General features: G+C 44.1%; 1 protein-coding gene across 4 annotated transcripts in view; it reads left to right on the top strand.

Annotated features, from left to right (window-relative positions):
- SLC38A1 (solute carrier family 38 member 1) overlaps positions 1–20517 on the top strand; it is a 68921-nt gene extending 48404 nt beyond the window's left edge. For all 4 annotated transcript variants that reach the window (XM_037061094.1, XM_037061093.1, XM_037061095.1 and 1 more), the window contains 12 exons: positions 2197–2270; positions 3699–3791; positions 4110–4191; positions 5420–5502; positions 6843–6901; positions 7015–7128; positions 8864–8943; positions 10517–10617; positions 11786–11904; positions 12436–12577; positions 12669–12766; positions 14645–20517. In XM_037061094.1, coding sequence (XP_036916989.1) covers positions 2197–2270; positions 3699–3791; positions 4110–4191; positions 5420–5502; positions 6843–6901; positions 7015–7128; positions 8864–8943; positions 10517–10617; positions 11786–11904; positions 12436–12577; positions 12669–12766; positions 14645–14746 — 1147 coding nt within the window. In that variant the 3' untranslated portion in view covers positions 14747–20517. The remainder of the gene's footprint in view (positions 1–2196; positions 2271–3698; positions 3792–4109; positions 4192–5419; positions 5503–6842; positions 6902–7014; positions 7129–8863; positions 8944–10516; positions 10618–11785; positions 11905–12435; positions 12578–12668; positions 12767–14644) is intronic.
- The last annotated feature ends 210 nt before the right edge of the window (positions 20518–20727 follow it).

Below are 20727 nucleotides of genomic sequence, written 5' to 3'. Positions count from 1 at the left end.
ATCGATGGATCTCTCGCACACGGATGTTGCTGTCCCTCTCTTCCTTCTTTTCTCCCTTCCCCTTCCTCTAAAAGTAAATAAATAGTATGTTTAAAAATGCTCCTCTTACTTGAAAAAGAAAAATAAGTGATAGGAGTTGATGAAGAAATCCATTACTTTTGCCAAGGCCCACTGGCCAGCCGAGCATCATCTACGAAGAGATTCAGCCCAGAAGACGGCATCAAGAGGTAACCCAGTGCGAGAGCCACCTGGTAGTCCCAGGGGCTGTTCACGGGGGAACAGAAGTTTCCTTAGAGTGTTTCTTTTCTAATAAGTAACCAGTTATCCTAGATATCAGGCCTTTGGTTAATCATTACGTAGATGTCAGTAATTACCACTTCTGCTAAGCGCACAACTCCTACAAGGTCATACTCTACTCATAACCCCGGGGCCCAGTGGTAAAACCCCTGTCCCAGGCCACTCCCGGGAGAACTAACTCAACAGGCTGCACAGTCAGCCTAGAAGAGCACAACTTGACCCTCAAGTTGCATCCATCCTACCCCTGGGAAGCCCGTGCTACTCTGCGCCACACACAAATCCTGGACGGCCCGTCACACACACACGTAGGAGTTAGTGCTCAGTGCCTCTAAAGTCACCTGTGAACTCTGAGTAAAATTCAAACATAAATACCGTTTATAAGATGAAAGAAAAATCAGACCACAGCTGTAGCCTCTATCTTACTCTCTGACAGAGCATATCAAATTAGGTTCCCTTCGTATCTCGAAACGCCTGGATGGGTTAATTAATAAACGCTTGCTCTCGGTTTCTTGTGTCCCTCAACCAGAATAGATAACACGGGACTTCCCCTGTTCGTCACCCTCCTGCTCAGGGACCTTGGCTAAGTCATTACACAGCCGAATGCACTTCCTTACCTACATTTCCCTTTATTGGCTGCTAGTCCTTCTTATTTATTAACCTTCATCCAAACTGCTAGGTTTCCTCCTCCTCCTCCCAGGGTTTGTTTTACTTCTGCTGAGCTCTGTCCCTCTTGTGTTCTCTGACCTTCTCTGGCGGCCTGTCTGCTCTGCAGTGACCATTTTTACTCCCCATGTATCCCCTCATGGCCGTACTGCCCACAGTGGGAACAAAATGCCGTAGTACCTGAGAGAGCGGTCTTTCTGTCGGGGGAAGGGAGGGCCCTGGAGCAGCTGCCTCGAGCTGGGCCAAAAGGCCGCCGTTCCACAGGTGTGAGAGGTGGGGAACAGATTTGAAGGAGATGGCCCACACAGAGGCCTGCGTGCTGTGCCAAGTACCTCTCAATAGCACTTGCTAGAAAAATAATTGCCTCAATTACTCAAACAGTGAGTCAGTCATTGTAATGTATTGTTCTAGGGATATGTTTCCTTACAGCAGGAAGTGAGTGGTTTCATCTGGGGCGCTGGAAGTTTTTTCTTTTTAATAAATAGATTTAGTTTTAATTCTTATGTCTGTTTTAGCCAAATGATTCGGAAGTAATCTGCGTAATCTGCCACATCATTTTCACTGCTTTTTCTCGACGATTTTGTGATGAGCCAGATGTACCAAAACGAAAACATGAGTTCACCATTCAGAAAACTCTTTCATGGTGCTTAATGGTCAAAGTTTTCCCATCCATTAGGAGGTGCTTATTCTTTCAAGAGGAACCAGGTGCAAAAAAAAGTGAATTATCTCAGTGGTCCAATGTATAGACTCATAAATAGCCATAAGATCATTAGGTATTAATTAGCCTTGTGTCTTTAGATTACAGGTGAGGACTCTAGGGATGAGAGGAACTGAGCCAGCTGCCCAGAGTCACATGGTCGCCGACCTAAGGGGCCTCCCCAGCCTCCCCTCGGCCCACAGCCCTTTCTCACACCTTCTCACTCGGAGGGAACAGGGCGCCACAGACTGCAGAAGCTTCCTTTCATAATGTCGTTTTAGAATCATCCCAACTGAAGTGATCCCAGATTGCTGTTTAGGCTTTGAACTGTCAGTGACTCAGATTCTAAGGGGCAGTTCTTTATCTGGTAGAACAGCGTTATTGAGGATTTGAAAGAAGGTGTGACTCATAGGCTCCCAAATGTGGATACCGTCAAACAAATGGTGTTAACCATATACATAAGCCTTTGTCCTTCTAAAATGGAAGGTGAGAGTATGTTCTTTTATAGTTATTGCATGGCATTTTTTTCTTTGCTTTAGGATCCTTCTGTCTTCAGTGACACTGCTGTCTATATACTCAATAAACCTTCTGCTGATCTGCTCAAAGGAAACAGGTAAACCGATGATAGGCCTGATCTCCTCAAGGCCAGGACGGACGATTTCGATGGTGATGTTGTGAGCAAATGATGCTCTTCCTGTTCAGAAACTTGATCATTAAAGGAAAAGGGTACTTTGACCTGCAGTGGCTGGAAGACCTGTGTTAGTGTTTACCTAGAGAAACAGACAGAGCAGGTACAAATTAACTGGTCGTGAACAATGAACAATGGTGTCATTCGAAGTAAACCCTCAATTATACCCATTTTTTCTAGTTTAAGATGCCTTCATTTTAAAGGCTTTGGTTTTTCCTTGGGTCTTTATAAATTCGGAACAAGGATCCCATGTTTTTCGTATTATAACCTCCAAGTCTTAAAAGTAAACAGAGCTTTCATTCTCTTTTGTACAAGTGCCAAGGAGAAAATGTCACTCCCGAGGCAGTGTGGGAGTGAGTGTGCTGGGGAAGGGTTTCAAGTCCTCTGGGCAGTGTAATACCTGAAGTGTTTATTTTCTATTCCTGGGACACTGGCCTGTGTTTGTAATAATTTGACTTTTACATTAGCTAAAACCACACTGGCCAACTATTGTATATAGATGACTCCACTTAAGTGGAACATTTTGTAATAAATTAAGGATCTAACCATTGTCTGGTTTAAACACCAATCTTATGAGAAATTAAATAAAAGTTTAATTTAGCCTGACCCATATTACTTTCTGTGAACCTTTTGAAAGTGTGAGCTGAACTGTCATAAAGAAATATAAACATTTTTTAAATGAATAGTTTACAGTCTTAGTATTTCTGGAGGTAAGCTAGTCGAACACTTTGGAATTTTGCTATAGCCAAATTATTCTTAGGTAAACGTCTCTACTGCTCTTTTGTGAGTTGTTTATCTTTGAACTAAATTTTACAAACAGTCGGAATTCTGACACCGCGACTGTTGCGTGTTTCTAACCTTGTTATATTTAGGACACGGGCATTGATGGAATGTGATGACAAGAATTCTTTGTTAGCTAATCACTCAGGTTATTAATTCTCGAGGAACCGTTCCTCCCAACCATCAGGAGTTTAGTTTCAGACCCAGCCTTTTTTTAATGATCCTCACCAGACCCGAGAATCAGATCAGAGCGGGAATTTCCCCCCAGTAAAGTAAAAGGCCTATTTGAGGTACTAGTAGTCAAAACTGAGCCTTATGACCTAATAGTTTAACTGTTTGCAGCCAGCGTGAAAAAAGGAGAAATTGTGGTCACGCCTGACATTTTTAAATGTTAGGAGGTTGTTTTTTAATGAGAATGCCTTAACCCTTGCCAAGCCAAGAAGGCTGTTTGTGTGATTCTGAGAAAGACACAAATTAAGTTGGAGAATAGTTCACAGCATGATCAAAACTTGGCTGTTTTTAACTTGTAGAGCCCTGTCATTTTGTGTATTCTCAAATACGATTTTTAAATAGGCTGCATGGTTTACGAGAAGCTGGGAGAACAGGTCTTCGGCACCACAGGGAAGCTCGTCATCTTCGGGGCCACCTCTCTACAGAACACCGGAGGTAAAAACGAAACAGACGTGCCTGTCTGTACCTAGCTGTGAAGTGGGTGAGCGCTGCTGTGTTTTCTGACTCTGGTGGCTGGGTGGCCACGTGGATTTTAACACAGTTCAGAAGGTGTCATTTTCATCGCTGAGATGGCACCTGGGGAGTAAGGCCGAGCGGCAGTCACTTCTGTAAAACCAAGGGTACTGGGAGGGTATCTAAAGCTGTCTCTGTGTCTTATTGAAGGTCAGTCTACAAACAGGCTGCTGACCTTTTGTAGAGCTGGCAACATGAGCCCTGGTATCGTCTTTCTAAAAGGTTCTCGTTTTCCTCTAGCGATGCTGAGCTACCTCTTCATAGTAAAAAATGAACTGCCCTCTGCCCTGAAGTTTCTCATGGGGAAGGAAGAGACGTTTTCGTAAGTCATAGACTCCTTTTTTATTTTGTGGGATAACGAAAATGTTTTTAATTTAAATGTGAGCTCACCAGTTTTTGTCCTATGAAAATTGTCAAACTGAAGTTTTCCCCAGGCTGTTTTTCTCTTTGTTGTTTCACTAAGTTTCTCTGGAGTCATATAAATAAAAGCAGCAGAGAGAACCACTTGAATGAATATGAGAATTTAAAAGGTAGGCTAATCCTGGACTAGCCCCCAAAAAGGAAAAAAAAAGGTAGATTCGTGCTGCGAACGGTAGGTTTTCCCAAGAGCTTGAAATCTATATCTGGTGTCTGTGAAACAGAGCAGATAGGGAGTATTTTTAACACAGAGGTGGAACATGTGAAAATAATAATAAGGCCCTTTCTTAAAGCAGGGGCATAGCATTTTAGAAGCAACGTTTATATGAGCCACTGTCATTAAATGTGCGGTTAAACCCTGGAAAATGTCGAAGCCACATTTGGCACGTCCGTTATATTTTGACTCTCCTTTGTTTTAAAAGTTCTTATCGGTCTTCGTTTCCCTGTTTTCCTTCAAGGCAGAATCATAGAAGCCATAGTTCCTAGTCTTGTAATAATCTGCATTCAAGGTCAAATACAAGAGCTAAGGAAGAGAACAATGCCTACCTGTGGTGACTTGTTTTTTGATGATATTAGCCAAGCAAAACAAAAAGAAACTTTCTCTTTAAATAATTGGTAGCACAAGCTGTAGTCTGACAAAACGCACTGTGTGCATTCAGCTTTGACACCATCTAAATAATTCAAAGGAGTTATTGGCCGCATTTAGCCGGCGAGGGAGAGAAAGAAAACAATGTCCCTTCTTCCGTCACGTGGAACAAAGATGATAGTGAGTGGCAGTTGGGTGAAAGTGTGTGGGTAAAACCTGAATAATGATAAAAACAACAATAGTAAAAAAATCAGTTAGAAAATATTGTGAAGTTTTACACTTAAGAAAAAACGTTCCTGCCCTGGCTGGCGTAGCTCAGTGGATTGAGCGCGGGCCTGCGAACCACACAATTGTGGTTCGATTCCCAGTCAGGGCACATGCCTGGGTTGCAGGCCAGTTCCCAGCAGGGGACTCACGAGAGGCAACCACACATTGATCTTTCTCTCCTTCTCTCCTTCCCTTCCCCTCTGAAGATAAATAAATAAAATTAAAAAGAAAAAATGTTCCTTTCGAGGAAATACAACCTCACGGCTCAAATGTCTTTCAGAGCCTGGTACGTGGATGGCCGTGTCCTCGTGGTGATAGTTACCTTCGGCGTAATTCTCCCTCTGTGTCTCTTGAAGAATTTGGGTAAGGAAAGACCTTGCTTTTGTCGTACATACCGTCTGCAGTGCCCAGATCAACCAGAAACCTAATAAAGTGAACAACTTTGCCTTCTCCTTTTATGTGTACGGTGATCCGTGTCAGCTTCCTAATGTCACTCAGTAGGCCGTGGTGGCGGGCAGACAGTGCTCGAGGGCTGTTCCAAGAAAAGGCCAAAAAATGGAATTCCCCTCATACAAGGTCTTAAATGCCCTGATTATTTAGACAGTTAGGTTTTTAAATCAAACGTCAGGTCAGAAAGGTGCGTGTTTTTATACCCCAAAGTGAAATGAATCACTCTTAAAGTTATCTCTTAGACTTAAAGACTTAAACTTAGACTCTTAGACTTCAAGTCTAAGCAGTCTCACTTATTTGCCTCATTAAAGGGAGAGAGAAGTGAAAAGTCAGAAGTGGTAGAGTCACTGAGTCATGCGCATTTGGAGTCCGTGCACGTGCTTACAGTCAGAGACAGGTGTGCCTGATGTATGGGAATTTCACAGACTGAGCGATGTGGCCGCACTGACGGCTGGTCCAAAGCCTCTAAAATGTGTTTCCTTTAGTTCTGGCCTGATTCCAGGCGACATTTAAAGTTCTTCCCAAAATGATGGCTAACCATAGTTTCTTGTTTCGTGTAAACAATATCAAGCCTTTGTCTGTAGCTGTCCTGTAAGATCCTGTAAGACTTCAAAAAAAAATCCACAAAAAACAAATCTGCCCAATTTTCTGGTTTCTGGGTCTGTGTTTAGGCTCTTCTCTGCATATGCACGTAACTATTTTCAGTTTAAGTAGCAAAGGGCTCTTCTCCCCCAGGGTGTGGCTCCCTCGGGCCACTTAGCTCTGCCTTTCTGGAGGTGGCGGTGCTTGGAGAGCTGCCAGGCATTCTAAGGGGAGCACGGCTAAGATCTGCAGAGGCTCAGTTTACCCCTAGGAATCACTTCATCTGCTCTGTGCATGCCTCTCATTTGGGAAGTATCGTGGCTGATAGTCATTATGCACACAGTAAGTGCATAATAAAGAGTAGTGGATTTGGCCCCCGTTGTCTACCAGAATACAGCAACAGAAACCTATGACTACATTTCCCTGGAATCTGGGAAACTGTGTTCTCTGGTAGGTCAGGGAGAATTAGAATCAAAGCACATAATATAATATTTGTATTTAAAGTCACGTTCTTGCCAAATAAAGTTGCACTATTGAATAAAAACCCTGTATTCACATTAGCATGTATGCGTATTATTGGAACCCCAAACTATGCATGAAAAATGCATTGAAAGAAATCAGGTGATGGATGAAATAATAATAATAATAATTATTTTCTTAAACTTTTTTAGGGTATCTTGGCTATACTAGTGGATTTTCCTTGAGCTGCATGGTATTTTTTTTAATAGTGGTAAGTGCTGGTTGGAGCGGTTGGTTTGCTTTTTGCCGTAGTACAATGCCATGTAACAATTATTCCTTATTTGGCTTTATTTGATAAAGTCTATATTGTTTCTCTTATATCAGGTTATCTACAAGAAATTTCAAATTTCCTGCATTGTTTCAGAGCTAAATTCAACAAGCACTAATGCAACAAATGCTGACATGTGTACGCCAAAATATGTTACCTTCAATTCAAAGGTAAATTTCTTTATCCTTAAGTATATAAAGAACATTTTTATTAAGGGTATATTTTTTATTCTCTTAGTAATTAAACTGTTTTTAATGTATTCAATCTCAAAACAACACAGTACCCCTACTTCCAAATTCCACAATTCTTTTAGAGACCTTCGAAAGATATACAAATATTTCATGCTCCCTCTTATCCCAGTTTATATGTAGGACAACCTTAAGCATTCTCTGAGAAAATCTCTTTCTCTATAATTGTCTCGGTTCTTCCTTATAGATCTTTAAAAAATAGATTAATGGCATCCTTAGCTCACAGCTTCCTATCTGGTCATGACAAAAAGGAGTACCTCAAATTTCCCCTGCTTGCACAGTTGAAATATAGATGCCACCACGGTGGCCCTTCAGAGACTTTCATGCTGTTGAGATATTGTCAGTGGTATCAGGAACAGTTGCCTATGGAACCACTTAGGTATGGATCTGAATCCTCAAGCAAGTTACCCAATCCCATGTGTGATGAAATGAGTCTTCTATTCTGTATCTATTCTGTATCTGATAGTTTTTTTCTTTTCTTTGGTTAGAATCTTTTTATCTTTCTTTTTCCTCACCCGAGCACAAGCTTATTGATTTTAGGAAGAGGGGACGGGGAGGAAAGAGAGGGGAAGAGAAACATCAATGTAAGAGAGAAACGTCAATTGGTTGCCTTTCATACACATCCCGACTAGGGGACCGAACCCACAACCCAAGCATGGACCTTGACCGGGAATCAAACAGGCAACCTTTTCGTTTGCGGGAAAATGCTCCAACCAGCTGAGCCACACTGGCCAAGGCTTACCAGGTTTTGTGTGTTTAAGAATGTGCCTGGTATAGTGCTTGGGCAGAATTGTAGCATGAGAAATGCTACTTTTCATTCCTTCTCCACCAGCTTCTTTTTGCATAAGAAGTTGAATTTAAAAGCTTTAAAAAGTCATATCTAAGAAAACTAAATCAATCTCTCTCTCTCAACTCTAAGGATGCAACCAAAGCAGTGAATGTGGAACTAATTTTCTTTTTAGATGCCATCTTTTGAGTCTGATTAGATGCTCCTTATAGATAGCAAAGGGCAGTAAAATGGGTGTGGAAGTTCCAGGCACGTCCCCTAACCTTCGGAGGGAATCCGGAGAACAGCAGTGGTCTGTCCACTGCTCGGGGTTGGGAGGGACCCAGCGAGATAATGTAGGACAGTGCTGTGTAACTGGTTAACACCACATAAACATGGTTACGCTACGAGTGGAGTATGCGCACTACGCTGTCAGTGAGCTGAATCTAAACCCCCTCTGTGCCAAGTGCCTAATGTCTCAAGCTGGATAAGGTCTCTGAGAAAAGCTGCTCCTGCCCTGGCTGGTGTAGCTCAGTGGACTGAGCGCAGGCTGTGAACCAAAGGGTCACCAGTTCGATTCCCAGTCAGGGCACATGCCTGGGTTGCGGGCCAGGTCTCCAGTGTGGGCCATGTGAGAGGCAACCACACACTAATGTTTCTCTTCCTCTCTCCCTCCCTTCCCCTCTCTCTAAATAAGTAAATAAAAGTCTTTAATAAAAAAAGAAAGAAAAAGAAAAGCTGCTCCTGATTTAGATATCAAAGCCCTCCGAATAACCAAATAATCCAGGGACTCCGAAGGGCTGTCAGATAAAAGACAGCTCAGAACTACTGGGGCTGTATAATTTTATGGTAAAAATACCTTTTTTAATGTTTTTTTTTTCTTTGAAATAGACCGTGTATGCGCTACCAACCATTGCGTTTGCATTTGTCTGCCATCCGTCAGTTCTGCCAATTTACAGCGAGCTTAAAGAGTAAGAGTTTTTCATCTTCATCGCTTTATATAACCCCTCATTACCAGGCAAATACCGTGTAAAAATAAACAGACTCATGTAATGATCTCCCGTGGCCGTATCACCCAGCTTCAGCATTTACTTTGTGCCGTTCTGGAGCAAGTACTATATTTTAAGGGGGAAAAAAAGAGCAAGAAAAACCAGAAACCTGCAGTATATTTTGGGTGTAAATCTATAAAGTGGCCAAGTACGTGGGCTTTTTTCTGTTAATCTGGTTTTTCAAATGTGTATTACTCAGGCAAAGTCAAGTCTGTTTGTGGCACTATGTAACGTACACCTGTGTGAAAGTAGAACATAGTGACCTTCAAGGTCATCTGTAAACTGCTAAATACATCATCTCTGACTCGCCTGTTGGTTTAGGTGGAAAAGGCTGTGAATCAGGCAGAGAGAAATTAATGTTAAAACCACAAACTAGGCAAAAGAATATTATTGTTCATTTTAAATTATTAAGATATTTCTGTGCATTTGTTTTTGATTATTATTCTAGAGGACACTAAAGGCCTACCTATAAGTTTCCTCACTGATTCTGTTTTTAGCTTACTGTTATCATACTTTCTGTATAAAAAGTCATTTTGGCATAGTCTTAAGCTCAGAAAAGATATACAATATAGCTATTACCATTTTGAAACAAAAATGAAGTTGAAATCATTTAGCAATGAATTCACTCATGATTCTTCCTTTCATATTTAATCGATGTAGGTAAATTGAAATATTCATATCTACTTATCTATGGGTATATCAATGCCAGATTTATGATCCTGTATTTAGAGTATTTAATTACATTTTTGGCATCTTTTAAATGTTATTGTCCTGCTTTCAATTTGTTGTTTTCTTATGCGTGCACGCCTCAAGTTTTCTGCTCTTCCACACTCCCTGTTATGACACGCCAGACAGGACTGTTGGCAGTCTGTTACTGAGCACGAGTCTCGTGGATTCCTTGTTTGGGCAGTTAAAGAAACTTAAAGGTTCATCCAAGAGTAAACCTGACCTAAGAGGCAGAGTCCCTCAATATCACCCTTCTGTGATCTTTTGGGAACTTACTGCTGTGGAGAAATAGACTTCTAGATGTGTCTCTCAGGCTACTCAGTGGGAAAACTGGAACCTAAATAACAGCTTTAGCAACAGAATCCCCAAGGTCAAGTTCCAGCTCTGCCCTTAGTCTCTGGGGCTAGGAGAACACTATTTGAATTTATTCTGCCTTATCTCCTGTGGAGGCTGGATGTGTAGATAGTATCAAACAATATTAAAAAAATACTCTCTGTCCTTCACATAAGAACTTGATATTCTTTCAAAAGAATGGGTAAGAAAATGCAAAGAAGTGCTAGTTCCCTGGATCCCTCTCCCACAGTACCCCTTCGGTAGAAAAGAAGTTATTCTAAACGGGCGAGGTTGCCCGGGAGAGTTCAGCTGGCCGGGCCACCCTACCCCGATAGAAAGTTAAGTTAGAATTAATGAACACTCCCATGTGAGCACGGGTGTTTAAATTCTGTAACATGGCTTTTAATTTTTCAAACATTTTTATCTTTGTTTTTAGTCGGTCACAGAAAAAGATGCAGATGGTCTCAAATATCTCCTTTTTTGCCATGTTCGTTATGTACTTCCTGACTGCCATTTTTGGCTACTTGACATTCTATGGTAAGTAACTTCTGTCAGTACTCGGATGTAGGTAACTGTAAATGAATTAGTAAAAATCAATATCAAAGTAACCTTTGGCATGACAGTTCAAAAAGCAACACATGTAGCCATTGATTTCGCTGGTCTTTTCCTCTGCTTAAAGCAACTGTACTGTAGAGTTCATTACCAAAAACAGTATACTGTAATTTTTTCTCCTAATACTGTTCTTAAAACAAATAGCCTTTTATAAGCATACCACCTGTTACTGAGGAAAGTGAAAACTATATCAGAATTTCCTAATTGCTGTTGCGAATTAGGTCAGACTCCATTAATAGAAAAGAGAGGCAGACAGATGTTGAAAGTGAGAAAGAGCAAAGTGCCACACTCATGACACTTCCTGTTAATTAAAAATAAAATGCCTACTTTTTCACCAGAAGTTGGAGGCTTGCAAAGATTTGAAGGAGTGACATAGAAATCTAAAGGGGGTGAAATCCAGGGCGCAGTGAGGAGCCCTTGGAAGGAGGCGGGGTGGGGAGGTGGTGGTTGCTCTCTCGTCGAAGGAGTGAGCGTTTTCCGCTCTCAGTGACACCCATTCTAGCTCTGGGCGTCTTTGAAATAAACTTTCTGGTGTTCAGAGTGGGAAGAAGTTCAAAGTGGTCCATAAGCAAAATAATCTCTTTTTTTTGGTTAAAGAAACATACATGAAAGAGAAGAATAATTTCTTGATGGTGGTTAAGTTCCATTGGCACCCCTGCTGCTGGGCCACTGAAGGTTGAGTTGTAAGAGGCGAGTTTGAAAGAGGCCCCGAATGGCCTGCCACCCGCCCATCCGCTCACAAGACTGTGGCTGTTTGGCGTTGTTCAGTGGGTGGTGCCAAGTTGGGGGAAATCTAGATTAAGAATAGCCTTGTGCTGCAATTTATATGATTTTTAGTCCCCATTTACTCCTAGGATTAATTTAGCATAAACAAAGCATACCCACTCTGGGTAGCTGCTTCTGGTGAGTACGATGGACAGGTAGAGCACATCCCACCCAGGGGACTTTTCTTTTCCACTTTGTGAGTTGTTTTGACATTCTAGACCATTGCGTTCCTTACCCTGCAGTTTACAGATTACATGTCGCTCGGGAAAACTGTCGTTCGGGGGTGTGCTCTGTTTCTTGGTAACACCCCCATTTTCCCTCATTTTAGAGGGCGTGCAGTCAGACCTCCTTCACAAGTACCAGAGTAAAGACGACGTTCTCATCCTGACCGTGCGGCTGGCTGTCATTGTCGCCGTCATCCTGACAGTGCCGGTGTTATTTTTCACGGTGAGTACACCCTCCGTGCAACCCGAGAACTGCTGAGGTCTCGCCTTTCCTTCCATCATCGGGAGCCCGGTCCAGAGGCGGCCAGAGCAGGTGGCCTTCCTGTGTCACTGACACTGCCTCAGGGGAGGATCCCAGACTCAGCTGAGACTCTCCGGGAAGAAAGTGGGATCAGTGAGATGGGGCAGATTCTGATGGAACGAATCTTCATTCTGACTGGCCTGTTGCTCTCTTCTGTAGAGAAATGCAGATAGAATGTTCGAATCTTGATCCTACACAATGAGAGAATGGAGAGGGACCAGAAGGGAACACCTTAGCCATAGATGAAACAAAAATGGAAATAATCTGTTTGTAAAGAAAAGTGCTTTTCCATCTTACACCAAGCCCCCCTGCTTCCCACACTGCGAAGTTATCTGTAAATTCCAAAACAGTTCACAGAGCCCCGCGCACCAACACATCAGTTCCTGCTGAGAGCGAGCAGCGAGGGGGGACGTGCTGCAGGCCTGACCGAACCTTCGTGTTCCTTTCCCGCAGGTTCGCTCTTCTTTGTTTGAACTGGCGAAGAAAACAAAGTTCAATCTGTGCCGTCACATCGCTGTGACCCTCATTCTCTTGGTTATTATCAACTTGTTGGTGATCTTCATTCCCACTATGAAGGATATCTTTGGAGTCGTCGGTATGGCTTTATGGCTTCACACTCGCCTACAGCAGCTGCTTAGGAAGCGAAAATGTCACAGTCACGTCAAGCTTTTTTTCTTATTTTACAGGTGTTACATCTGCTAATATGCTCATTTTCATTCTTCCTTCATCTCTTTATTTGAAAATCACAAACCAGGATGGAGATAAAGGAACTCAAAGAATTTGGGTATGTCTTATGCCAGCCACCCTAATTTTTCCCATTAGTTTTTCACTTAAACTTACCAAAGAAGTAGTTCGCCTCTGCCATCTAATACTACTTTTAGCCTCGAAGAAAGGCAGCAGCCCTGTAGTTTTCCCCTTGGGCGATTTAAACTATTTCATCAGAATCCTATTTCCTCAAAAATATCTTTTCAGGTATTGTTCTTACTGAACCTTTGCTTTTGCTCTGAGCTGGGGCAGGGCCCATTGGGAGGATGGATGTTTATCGTCCTGTGTCTCTATAGGCGATGCTTTATCTTTAGCAACAACGTGGAGTGGAGAGGGACTCAGACCTTACGCAGAGTCCGCTGTCTGTGCAGGTCCCAGTCGTGCCGATCCCCCTGCAGCTCGGGGAAACCTGTCATGCCTTACCGTAAATGGCTGCATGAGCTTAAACAGTCTTATGATGTGACAGAAATGCTTTGGAGCAACAGACCTGGATTCAGAAAGTACCTTTCTATACTAGGATTCTTGTTTCCAGGTCTGGTGAAGTTCAAGGGCATCTTCAAGGTGGTGCACTTGGAGACAGTGAGGGAAGCGGGGTGAAGTGGCTGCTACACGAGTACCTTCTGGAGCACCATTTTGCTGGGCCGCGGAGAAGGCCTCTCAGCTGCCCTCCCAGACAGTGGAGGCATTCCCCTGTCACACAGTCCCTGAGTCAGCTGACCCGACTGAAGAGGGACCCAGGCAGGAGGGATGGTCCCTGTGCATTTGGGAGAAGTAGTGCTGATGCATCTACTTCTCCAACGGGATTATCCCTGAAGCCATAAATCCTAAATCCTTTTAAACTCTACACTTCATTATTTTACAAGGACAGAGAGGAAGGAGCAGGCTCTCTGGCTCAGCAGTAAAATATACTAAGATCTGAAAATGGTAGAGGCCTGTTGCCCGTGAATTCTCTGGGCTTCCACAACCCCACTCCCGTCATGAAACCTGTGGTAGGAACTACTGAATAGCATTAGATAAGGACTCCTATCCGTTTTGGGACCCACTGGGGGTTAGACCAGACCCATGATGCTTGGTCCCTGCTCATCCCCCTCAGTCCCACCATTTGCCTTCTCTCCTTCCCTTAGCTCTGTCCTCAGGGCTCCCATCCAGCCCCTTGGCCCTCATGATGCCCCTGTCCCTGCAGAGCCCTCAATGGAGAGTCTCAAGGCCAGTTTATAAGCTAATGTCCTCCAGACTCTGGATTTAACAACCTGTCCACGTGTGGCCCTCATCAACCCTTTAAGTAACTTAGTTGTTTTCTTTTTCTTTTACCTTTAATAGTATTTTATGTGTGTGTCAGGAATACAGTCTAGTGGTTAGAGAGTCATTTACACAGTGGCCCCCTGGGATTCTAAGCACCCCCTTGGCACCGTATAGAATTATTACTGAGGTAACTTAGTTTTCAACCTCCGTTTCCTATCTCACTTGATTCAACTTACTTTGCTTTTATATCATTTTCCACTTTTCAAACAGAAATGTTTGCTGCCAGCGATAACCTGGGTTGGTTGGTAAAGAGAAATGAAATGGCCTGCATGTTTTCCGGGGCTCTGTTTTTTTAAGTTGTAGTCTTAGTTTGAGAGAAGCTGTAAGGATACCCAGCCCGCTGTGGAACAGATTCCAGTCTGAGTGACCACAAAGGCAAAACCAGTATGCAGAGGGCAGCCATGTACAGGTTGTTCTTATTTCCCCATCCTTGGAGAATCGGGTTCAGCAAGGTTCTCAGGCTTCAGCAATGGCTGTAACAAACTCAGAACACGGGGGTGCACAAAAGGAGGGGCGGCATTCGTGTCCGTCTCCCAGGTGCAGGTGGGGCACGTCTGCGTCCCTGAGAATAACCCGTGCCTTTCTGTTGCCCCAGGCCGCCCTTTTCTTGGCCCTGGGGGTGCTGTTTTCCCTGATCAGCATCCCCTTGGTCATCTACGACTGGGCCTGCTCATCGACTAGTGACGAGGGCCACTGAGACCGGCCGAGAGAAGGAACCAGCCCCGTCTGCTGCTCAGTCCAGTCACCACACGTCAGCCGCCCTCATCACTTCTTTTGCAAGTTTACAGAAGCAAAGAGAAATTTATGAGATACTTAAAGTGGAATAACACTTTGGTAGCAAAACAGAACTGTTTCTATACTGTTTCCTGTCCCTTCAAGGTTTGGGATCCATTTAAGGATCATGGATTTTTTTTTTTTTCAAATTTCATGCAATCGTATTTCCTCGTACTTTCCACAGTCAGTTATTTTTCAGTCTCTTAACTCAATCTTTTGTGATGTCATGGTCTCCGAGAGCTTTAACACCATGATCACCAATCGTGTTTATTTATTACAGATCCAGGTCTGAAATAATTTTCTTACTGATGTTCAGGTCATACTATCTGTACCTTTTTAGAAGAGAAAAGAACTTTAAATTGTATATATTTATTTTGCTTTACAGACAAAAATGGTTTCATAAATAATTTGCCTATTAACACAGTACACAAGGGAAATCGTGTAAGAGGCCCAGGGCGCGTGCGGCGTCAGGGGCAGAGTCCGCCGACGTTGGAGGCGGCTGTGATCGCCCGGCCGCTGACCCCGCAGCCCGGCGGCCTCCCTGGTACTGCGTCCTGCCCACGCAGAGATGTTCTCTGGTGAAGTGTTCTCAGTTGGGGGTGGGGGTGGGGCTGGGCAGTGGAAATGACACTTTCCTTGGTCCATGCATCAAACTACACATCTGGGTAATCTAGCAAATGAAGTTTTTTTTTTCCCTCTTGGTGACTTGTGTCAAAATTACTCTGATCTGAGTCGGTTTCTATTGGAGGAGTCCCAGGGACGCCTTTGTAGTAAATGGAGGAGCAGAGGTACCACGGAAAGATTGTCCGGAATGCCCGAGGAAGGACCCTCTGCTGCGGCTGGCCTCCGGCCCTGCACCCCACACTGCACTGTTGAAGAGGGGACACATTTTCTCAAATTACGAGTTCAGCAGCTTTTGTTCATGTCCACCAGCTCTTTGCACAGAGAATAACATGTATCTAACCAAGGGGGGTCTAGGATAAGTAATTCCTGTTTTATATTGGGTACTTTGGGGGGGTCTTTAAAAGACTTGTTTTATATCTATAAAGTTAGGTTATTTCAAATACAAGATTTTTATATCTTAAATAAGCCTCATTCCTATTCCTTCTCCATTAACAATCCATCCAGAGTCTTGAAGAAGGAGGCCCGTCAGAGATAGTCTCTGAGGGGAACGTGTGACGGAATCACTAAGGACCTTCCCTCCCCCAGACCAGGGCCTTGCTGTCTGTGTGTCTGGGCTGCTTGTTTTTGCTCTGACCGCGGGGTGCCCCACACCACCCACACAGAAGCCCAGAGCCGGGCCATCACCTGTGACTGGATGGTCCAGACCACACAGTTTCCGTCTGTGCTCTGTGAGCCGGTCTCTGGAAACAGGCCTTGCATTTCAGTCTGTGTGTTCTGATTGGATTTCTCAGACACCACCGTTCACCGAGCACAGATTTCTTATCCCGAGAAAAGTAGGATCTAACTGCAGACTCTGGGCAGAGTTTCCGGGTCCAAGGGCTGGCTTCTGTTCCCCCTCACTCAAATCCCCAGAAACGCCCCCCCACACACACACTGGGAGAACATGGAACTATCCCCTCCTTCTTACAGACTCGTGCCCCAGGGAAAAGGCAGGTGCCTTGCCATGTTCTCCCTCGGGGAGGAGAAAAATGGGTCCACGCTTGTCTTGGTAGGGCCATCATGGCTTTTAATGTAACGTCCCAGAACAACATCCACATTCGGTCAGAGTTCAGATGTTTAGACATGATTAACTACCCGTGGACCAATACCTAACCCAGTAAAACGCCCTGTCCTTTTCAGGAGTGTCTTCCACATTAGGTGAGGGGGCGCGGGACAGGGGGAGAAACTGAGCAAAGCCAGTCAGGTCAGCTGGCCCTTAGTCCAAAGCACCGAGTGTTGAAGTAGCCAGAGAGTGGGATGAATCTCCATTAAAAAATACATAATTTAGTTCCCAAGCTATATTATTCTACTCTTTATTTTCCTCATTAACTTATAACAATTTATTTTACACTCCCAAAGTCAATTTAGAGATTTATCATTAACTCTTGGGGGAAGAAGGATGTGTAGTGATGTTTTTGGATCTCTGGATTTTATGTGTTAGTACAAAGAATAATTATTTAAAATATATTTATTTAGAGGAGATACATTGTTGATGTCTGTGATGCCACAGGTTTTTAAAAATATTCTTTATATGTCTATCTAAGTTTGTTGCTGACTGAATATAATAGTCTCTACTGTAATTTGTCAAATATCACTGATTAATGACATCATTTGTGTCAGATTAACTGTAAAATATACTGCACTCACTGTTCTTGTTCGGAGTAGCAAACTGGTAGCCAAAAATACGTGTATCACAGAAGTTAGGTAGAACTAAACAATATAGTCAAGTACTATAGAGGTGTTTCTGCTAAATTAGTAGACTACAGAACATTAGACCTGAGGCGCTGGGGGCAGCACATTGTCCTTTGGTGGACGGGTCTCCACACTAGTGAGCAGTGCCAGTGTCAGGCTTGGGATTTAGAACTGTTCTCGTCATTGCAGTACGGGGTACTACGGAGCCCTCGTCTCCTTCATGTTGCCTGGCAGAAGTGCGGGCAGCCCAGTGCGCAGCGGGGAGAAACTTGGGCTTGTTCAGCAGGGGCGGTCCCCAGTTTACAAGCTGGTCATACTGCCAACACTGTCAGTTGACTGTTTGCAACCTGGACTGAGACCAATGTACATGGTGGTTAGGACCCCAGAACAGCTGGAAAAGATTATTCAACCCGTAGTTGAGCTGAAATTGGATAATAGAACAAGATTGCTGAAGAACCTAACCACTAAATATTCTTTCTAGGGGTAGTTGTTCAGAGTGCCAAGGATGCATCCTTCCTGTTGTTAGTGGCATCCCGAGTGTCCGCGGCAGCCGCCCATGCCTGCTGGGTGGGGTTGCGTAGGAGGGCCACCAGTCAGGTGACCGGAGTGGCCTGAAGTGGGGTCTCTGGCAAAGGAGGGGAAGGATACGTCCGGGGAGGCCCGAGAACCTATCAGTAGGAGAAGGTGAAGGAGGATGAGGGGGCTCTGTGAGCTATAAACCTCCAGGGGCCGTCCTCTGCTGATACCTTCTTTTCTCTGGGGTCTCAGGCTCGGCCTGCCTGCTTCTGCTTTTAGGGCCCTTGGCTGCCATAGTTCACCTTCCCTGCCCACTGCACGCACAAAAAGGATGTTGCTGCAGAGCCTCCGCCGTCTGCCGTCATTGGAGCCAGCATACAGCACCTCTGATGGCTCAGTGCTGACAACCCATCATTTCACTGCCCGGTAATCAGAGGGGGTAAAACGGCTCTCTACCCACTTTCCTCTTTGTACATCTGCACAGCTAGTCGAGAAAGGCACACGTGGGTGATGGCCATGGGGTTTGGAGTGGACAAAGGACGGTGGTAGGGTTCCACAGTATTTCAGAGAACCTGCAGTTACTCCAGGGCTGACTTTTTTCTGGACGTGAGCCTCTAAGCCAGTGGTTCTCAAAGGGTAGCCCCTGGACCAGCAGTAGCAGCGGCAACAGGTGGGAATGCACGTTCTCAGGCCCTGCCCTAGACCTAGTGAAATCAGGCTGGGGGCTGCAGGAGTGACTGGACTGGTGTTTTTAACATCCGCCTCTGGTGGTCTTGATGCATGTTAAGTTTGAGTGCCACCCTGAGCCAGCTGGTCTCACCCTTGTTCTCCCCATCCATCCCCCCTTCCAGAGGACGGATCAAAGGACTTGGGTTCAAAGGACTCGTGGGACGAGGAATGGGGGCCAGGACTTGGGAGGTGGGGGGAGTGCCTCAGTAGCAGAGCTTCCACCCCGTCCACTGGAAAGGCTGATGCAGGTGCTGAATGGTGAGCAGAGGCTGTCTGCATTCTGGGGTAACTTTGGGTTGAGGTGGAGTACGTACACATTTTTTAGACCTAGGAAGAAGGTGAGGTGTTAGCTGTTTTCTGGTTTGTGATGTTTTTTAAAAAAGGAATGAAAAGAATACAGCAGCTTTGTAAATGCAGCTTTAGAGGAACACTGAATTCATGTCAGGAGTAAGTTCTGCAGAACGTCTGAGTTTGTGGTGCAGTGATTGATCCTGTCTTCTTTTTAAAGTGAATTCTCTATGAAAAGGTCTGCACTGAGTAAGGAGCTACAAACTGCTTGGAAAAGAATGTAGAGCTCAGTGCCACTTCGGTGCATCCGAACGCCGGACAGCACCGTTCCGTGGGGCGGGGAGGAGGTCGGTGAGGTGGCCAGATGTTTGATTTCATGCCTTAGAGCAAACGCCGTCGATTCCCCTCGGTTTATCCATGTAAATGGCTTGAGGCTCAGACAGGACGTGAGCCTGAAGGATATAGTCCCTCCATTCCAGTGCCCAGGAAACTTCCAGCCACGTTCAAAACAAGGCAATTGCGGACCACGGCCTTTAGCAGTGCTAATAGACGGCTTCCTTGGGGATGGCCGGCAGAGAACCCTTCCGCAGCAGGGCCGCTTCCTCTGAAATACAGTGAATTGTCTGTGATGTAAGTCTTTGGGGCACAAAATGGGGGTGGGGTGGCTAACAACTGAAAAAATACCACCAAATCTAAAAGGAAAAGTTCTCGGAAAATATATAAAATTCACGAGGGTCAGGCATTCCCCTTCTGGGTTTTCTCAGAGGAAGGGCTATGAAATGGCCCGTCTGTATACAGGCTTGAATTTTTGTTTTTAGAAGGAAGTATCTATGCAGCTGAGGCTTATTGTGGGAAATACTTCATTTGTATGTAAATACACTGTAAATAAATAGGAGGCTGTATATTTTTGCAGTTGTTGATCCACACTGAAATAGAAGTCTCTTGCTTCTGCATATGAAGAATAAAAGTTTTCATAGACATTAGTGGTTTCATTTGGGAATTAGAAAATTTTACATTGTCTCACAGGTAACATAGTTCTCTCAATGTAAACTTGGAACCTAAAAAGTCTTACTTAATTGTTTAGAAAGAGAAATGTCTGAGAAATAGCCATATTGATTTCTTATACTGATAGTAAGATCAATTATTTAAAAGGTAGTCCTCTGAGCTACAACTAAGGAATATTTAGACCCAAATTATTATCATATAGAAATAGACGACCTGAAACAACAAATGGTTTCTTCGTAACGCTCTTCCACTGTTAACAGTGACACCACTACACAGTATTTATAAAAACAAGTTGGGGAGGAGAATGTTATCTTTTCAAAATTGAATTGCTGCATTTCCCAAACTTTGGGATTTTTGAAAGGGAGGAGAATCTGAACATTCACTAGGAGCACAAATTTGAAGGAGGGGAAAAAACCCATTATTGTATGGAGCTTTTGAAAGCTGTGCATGTTTGTCTTTCACTTTCAGCGTCAACATAGACTGTTGTAAGTCATTTGTTCCCAAAGCCCTGGTGTCTGCGTCATCGCCTGCGTGCGATCCGTTCCCTGGCGTCCAGTGTGTGTGAGACGTCACCGACGTCCGGTGCCTGTAGGTGCACTGATGTTTTACTCATGTAAGAACCTTGTAAATGAATTTTAGAGGAATAACTTAAGTGAGTCACAAGTCACAAAACCTTGTTAATCAAATAAAAGTTTTGTTCCCCCCCCACCAGGATCTGGTGTAAATAAAGAAATGTAAGAAGTTCCGTTCTATAACTGCTCTATTAACATAGTTTTTAAACATTAAAATTATGAAGTCAAACTCTGAATTTTGTGCTCATTTTTCGGGGATGCTGTCCTAAAACAGGGGGGGTTTGAGGACTTACCATGCACTCTGCTCAGGATTGCTGAAGACGGGCTTGCACCCATTCATCTGGGCTCTAGAATCCCGACGTTCACGCGTGTCATCTGTCCGAAACGTGGTACATCCTTCTTCCCTCTTCATGATCAGGTTGAACATAACATTTTAAAC

This window comes from Sturnira hondurensis, unplaced genomic scaffold (assembly GCF_014824575.4).
Source record: "Sturnira hondurensis isolate 20B ecotype Veracruz unplaced genomic scaffold, ASM1482457v3 Scaffold0013190, whole genome shotgun sequence".
Lineage (NCBI taxonomy): Eukaryota > Metazoa > Chordata > Mammalia > Chiroptera > Phyllostomidae > Sturnira > Sturnira hondurensis.
The sequence above is the reverse complement of the archived record's forward strand: the minus strand, read 5'-3'. Positions and strand labels throughout refer to the sequence as shown.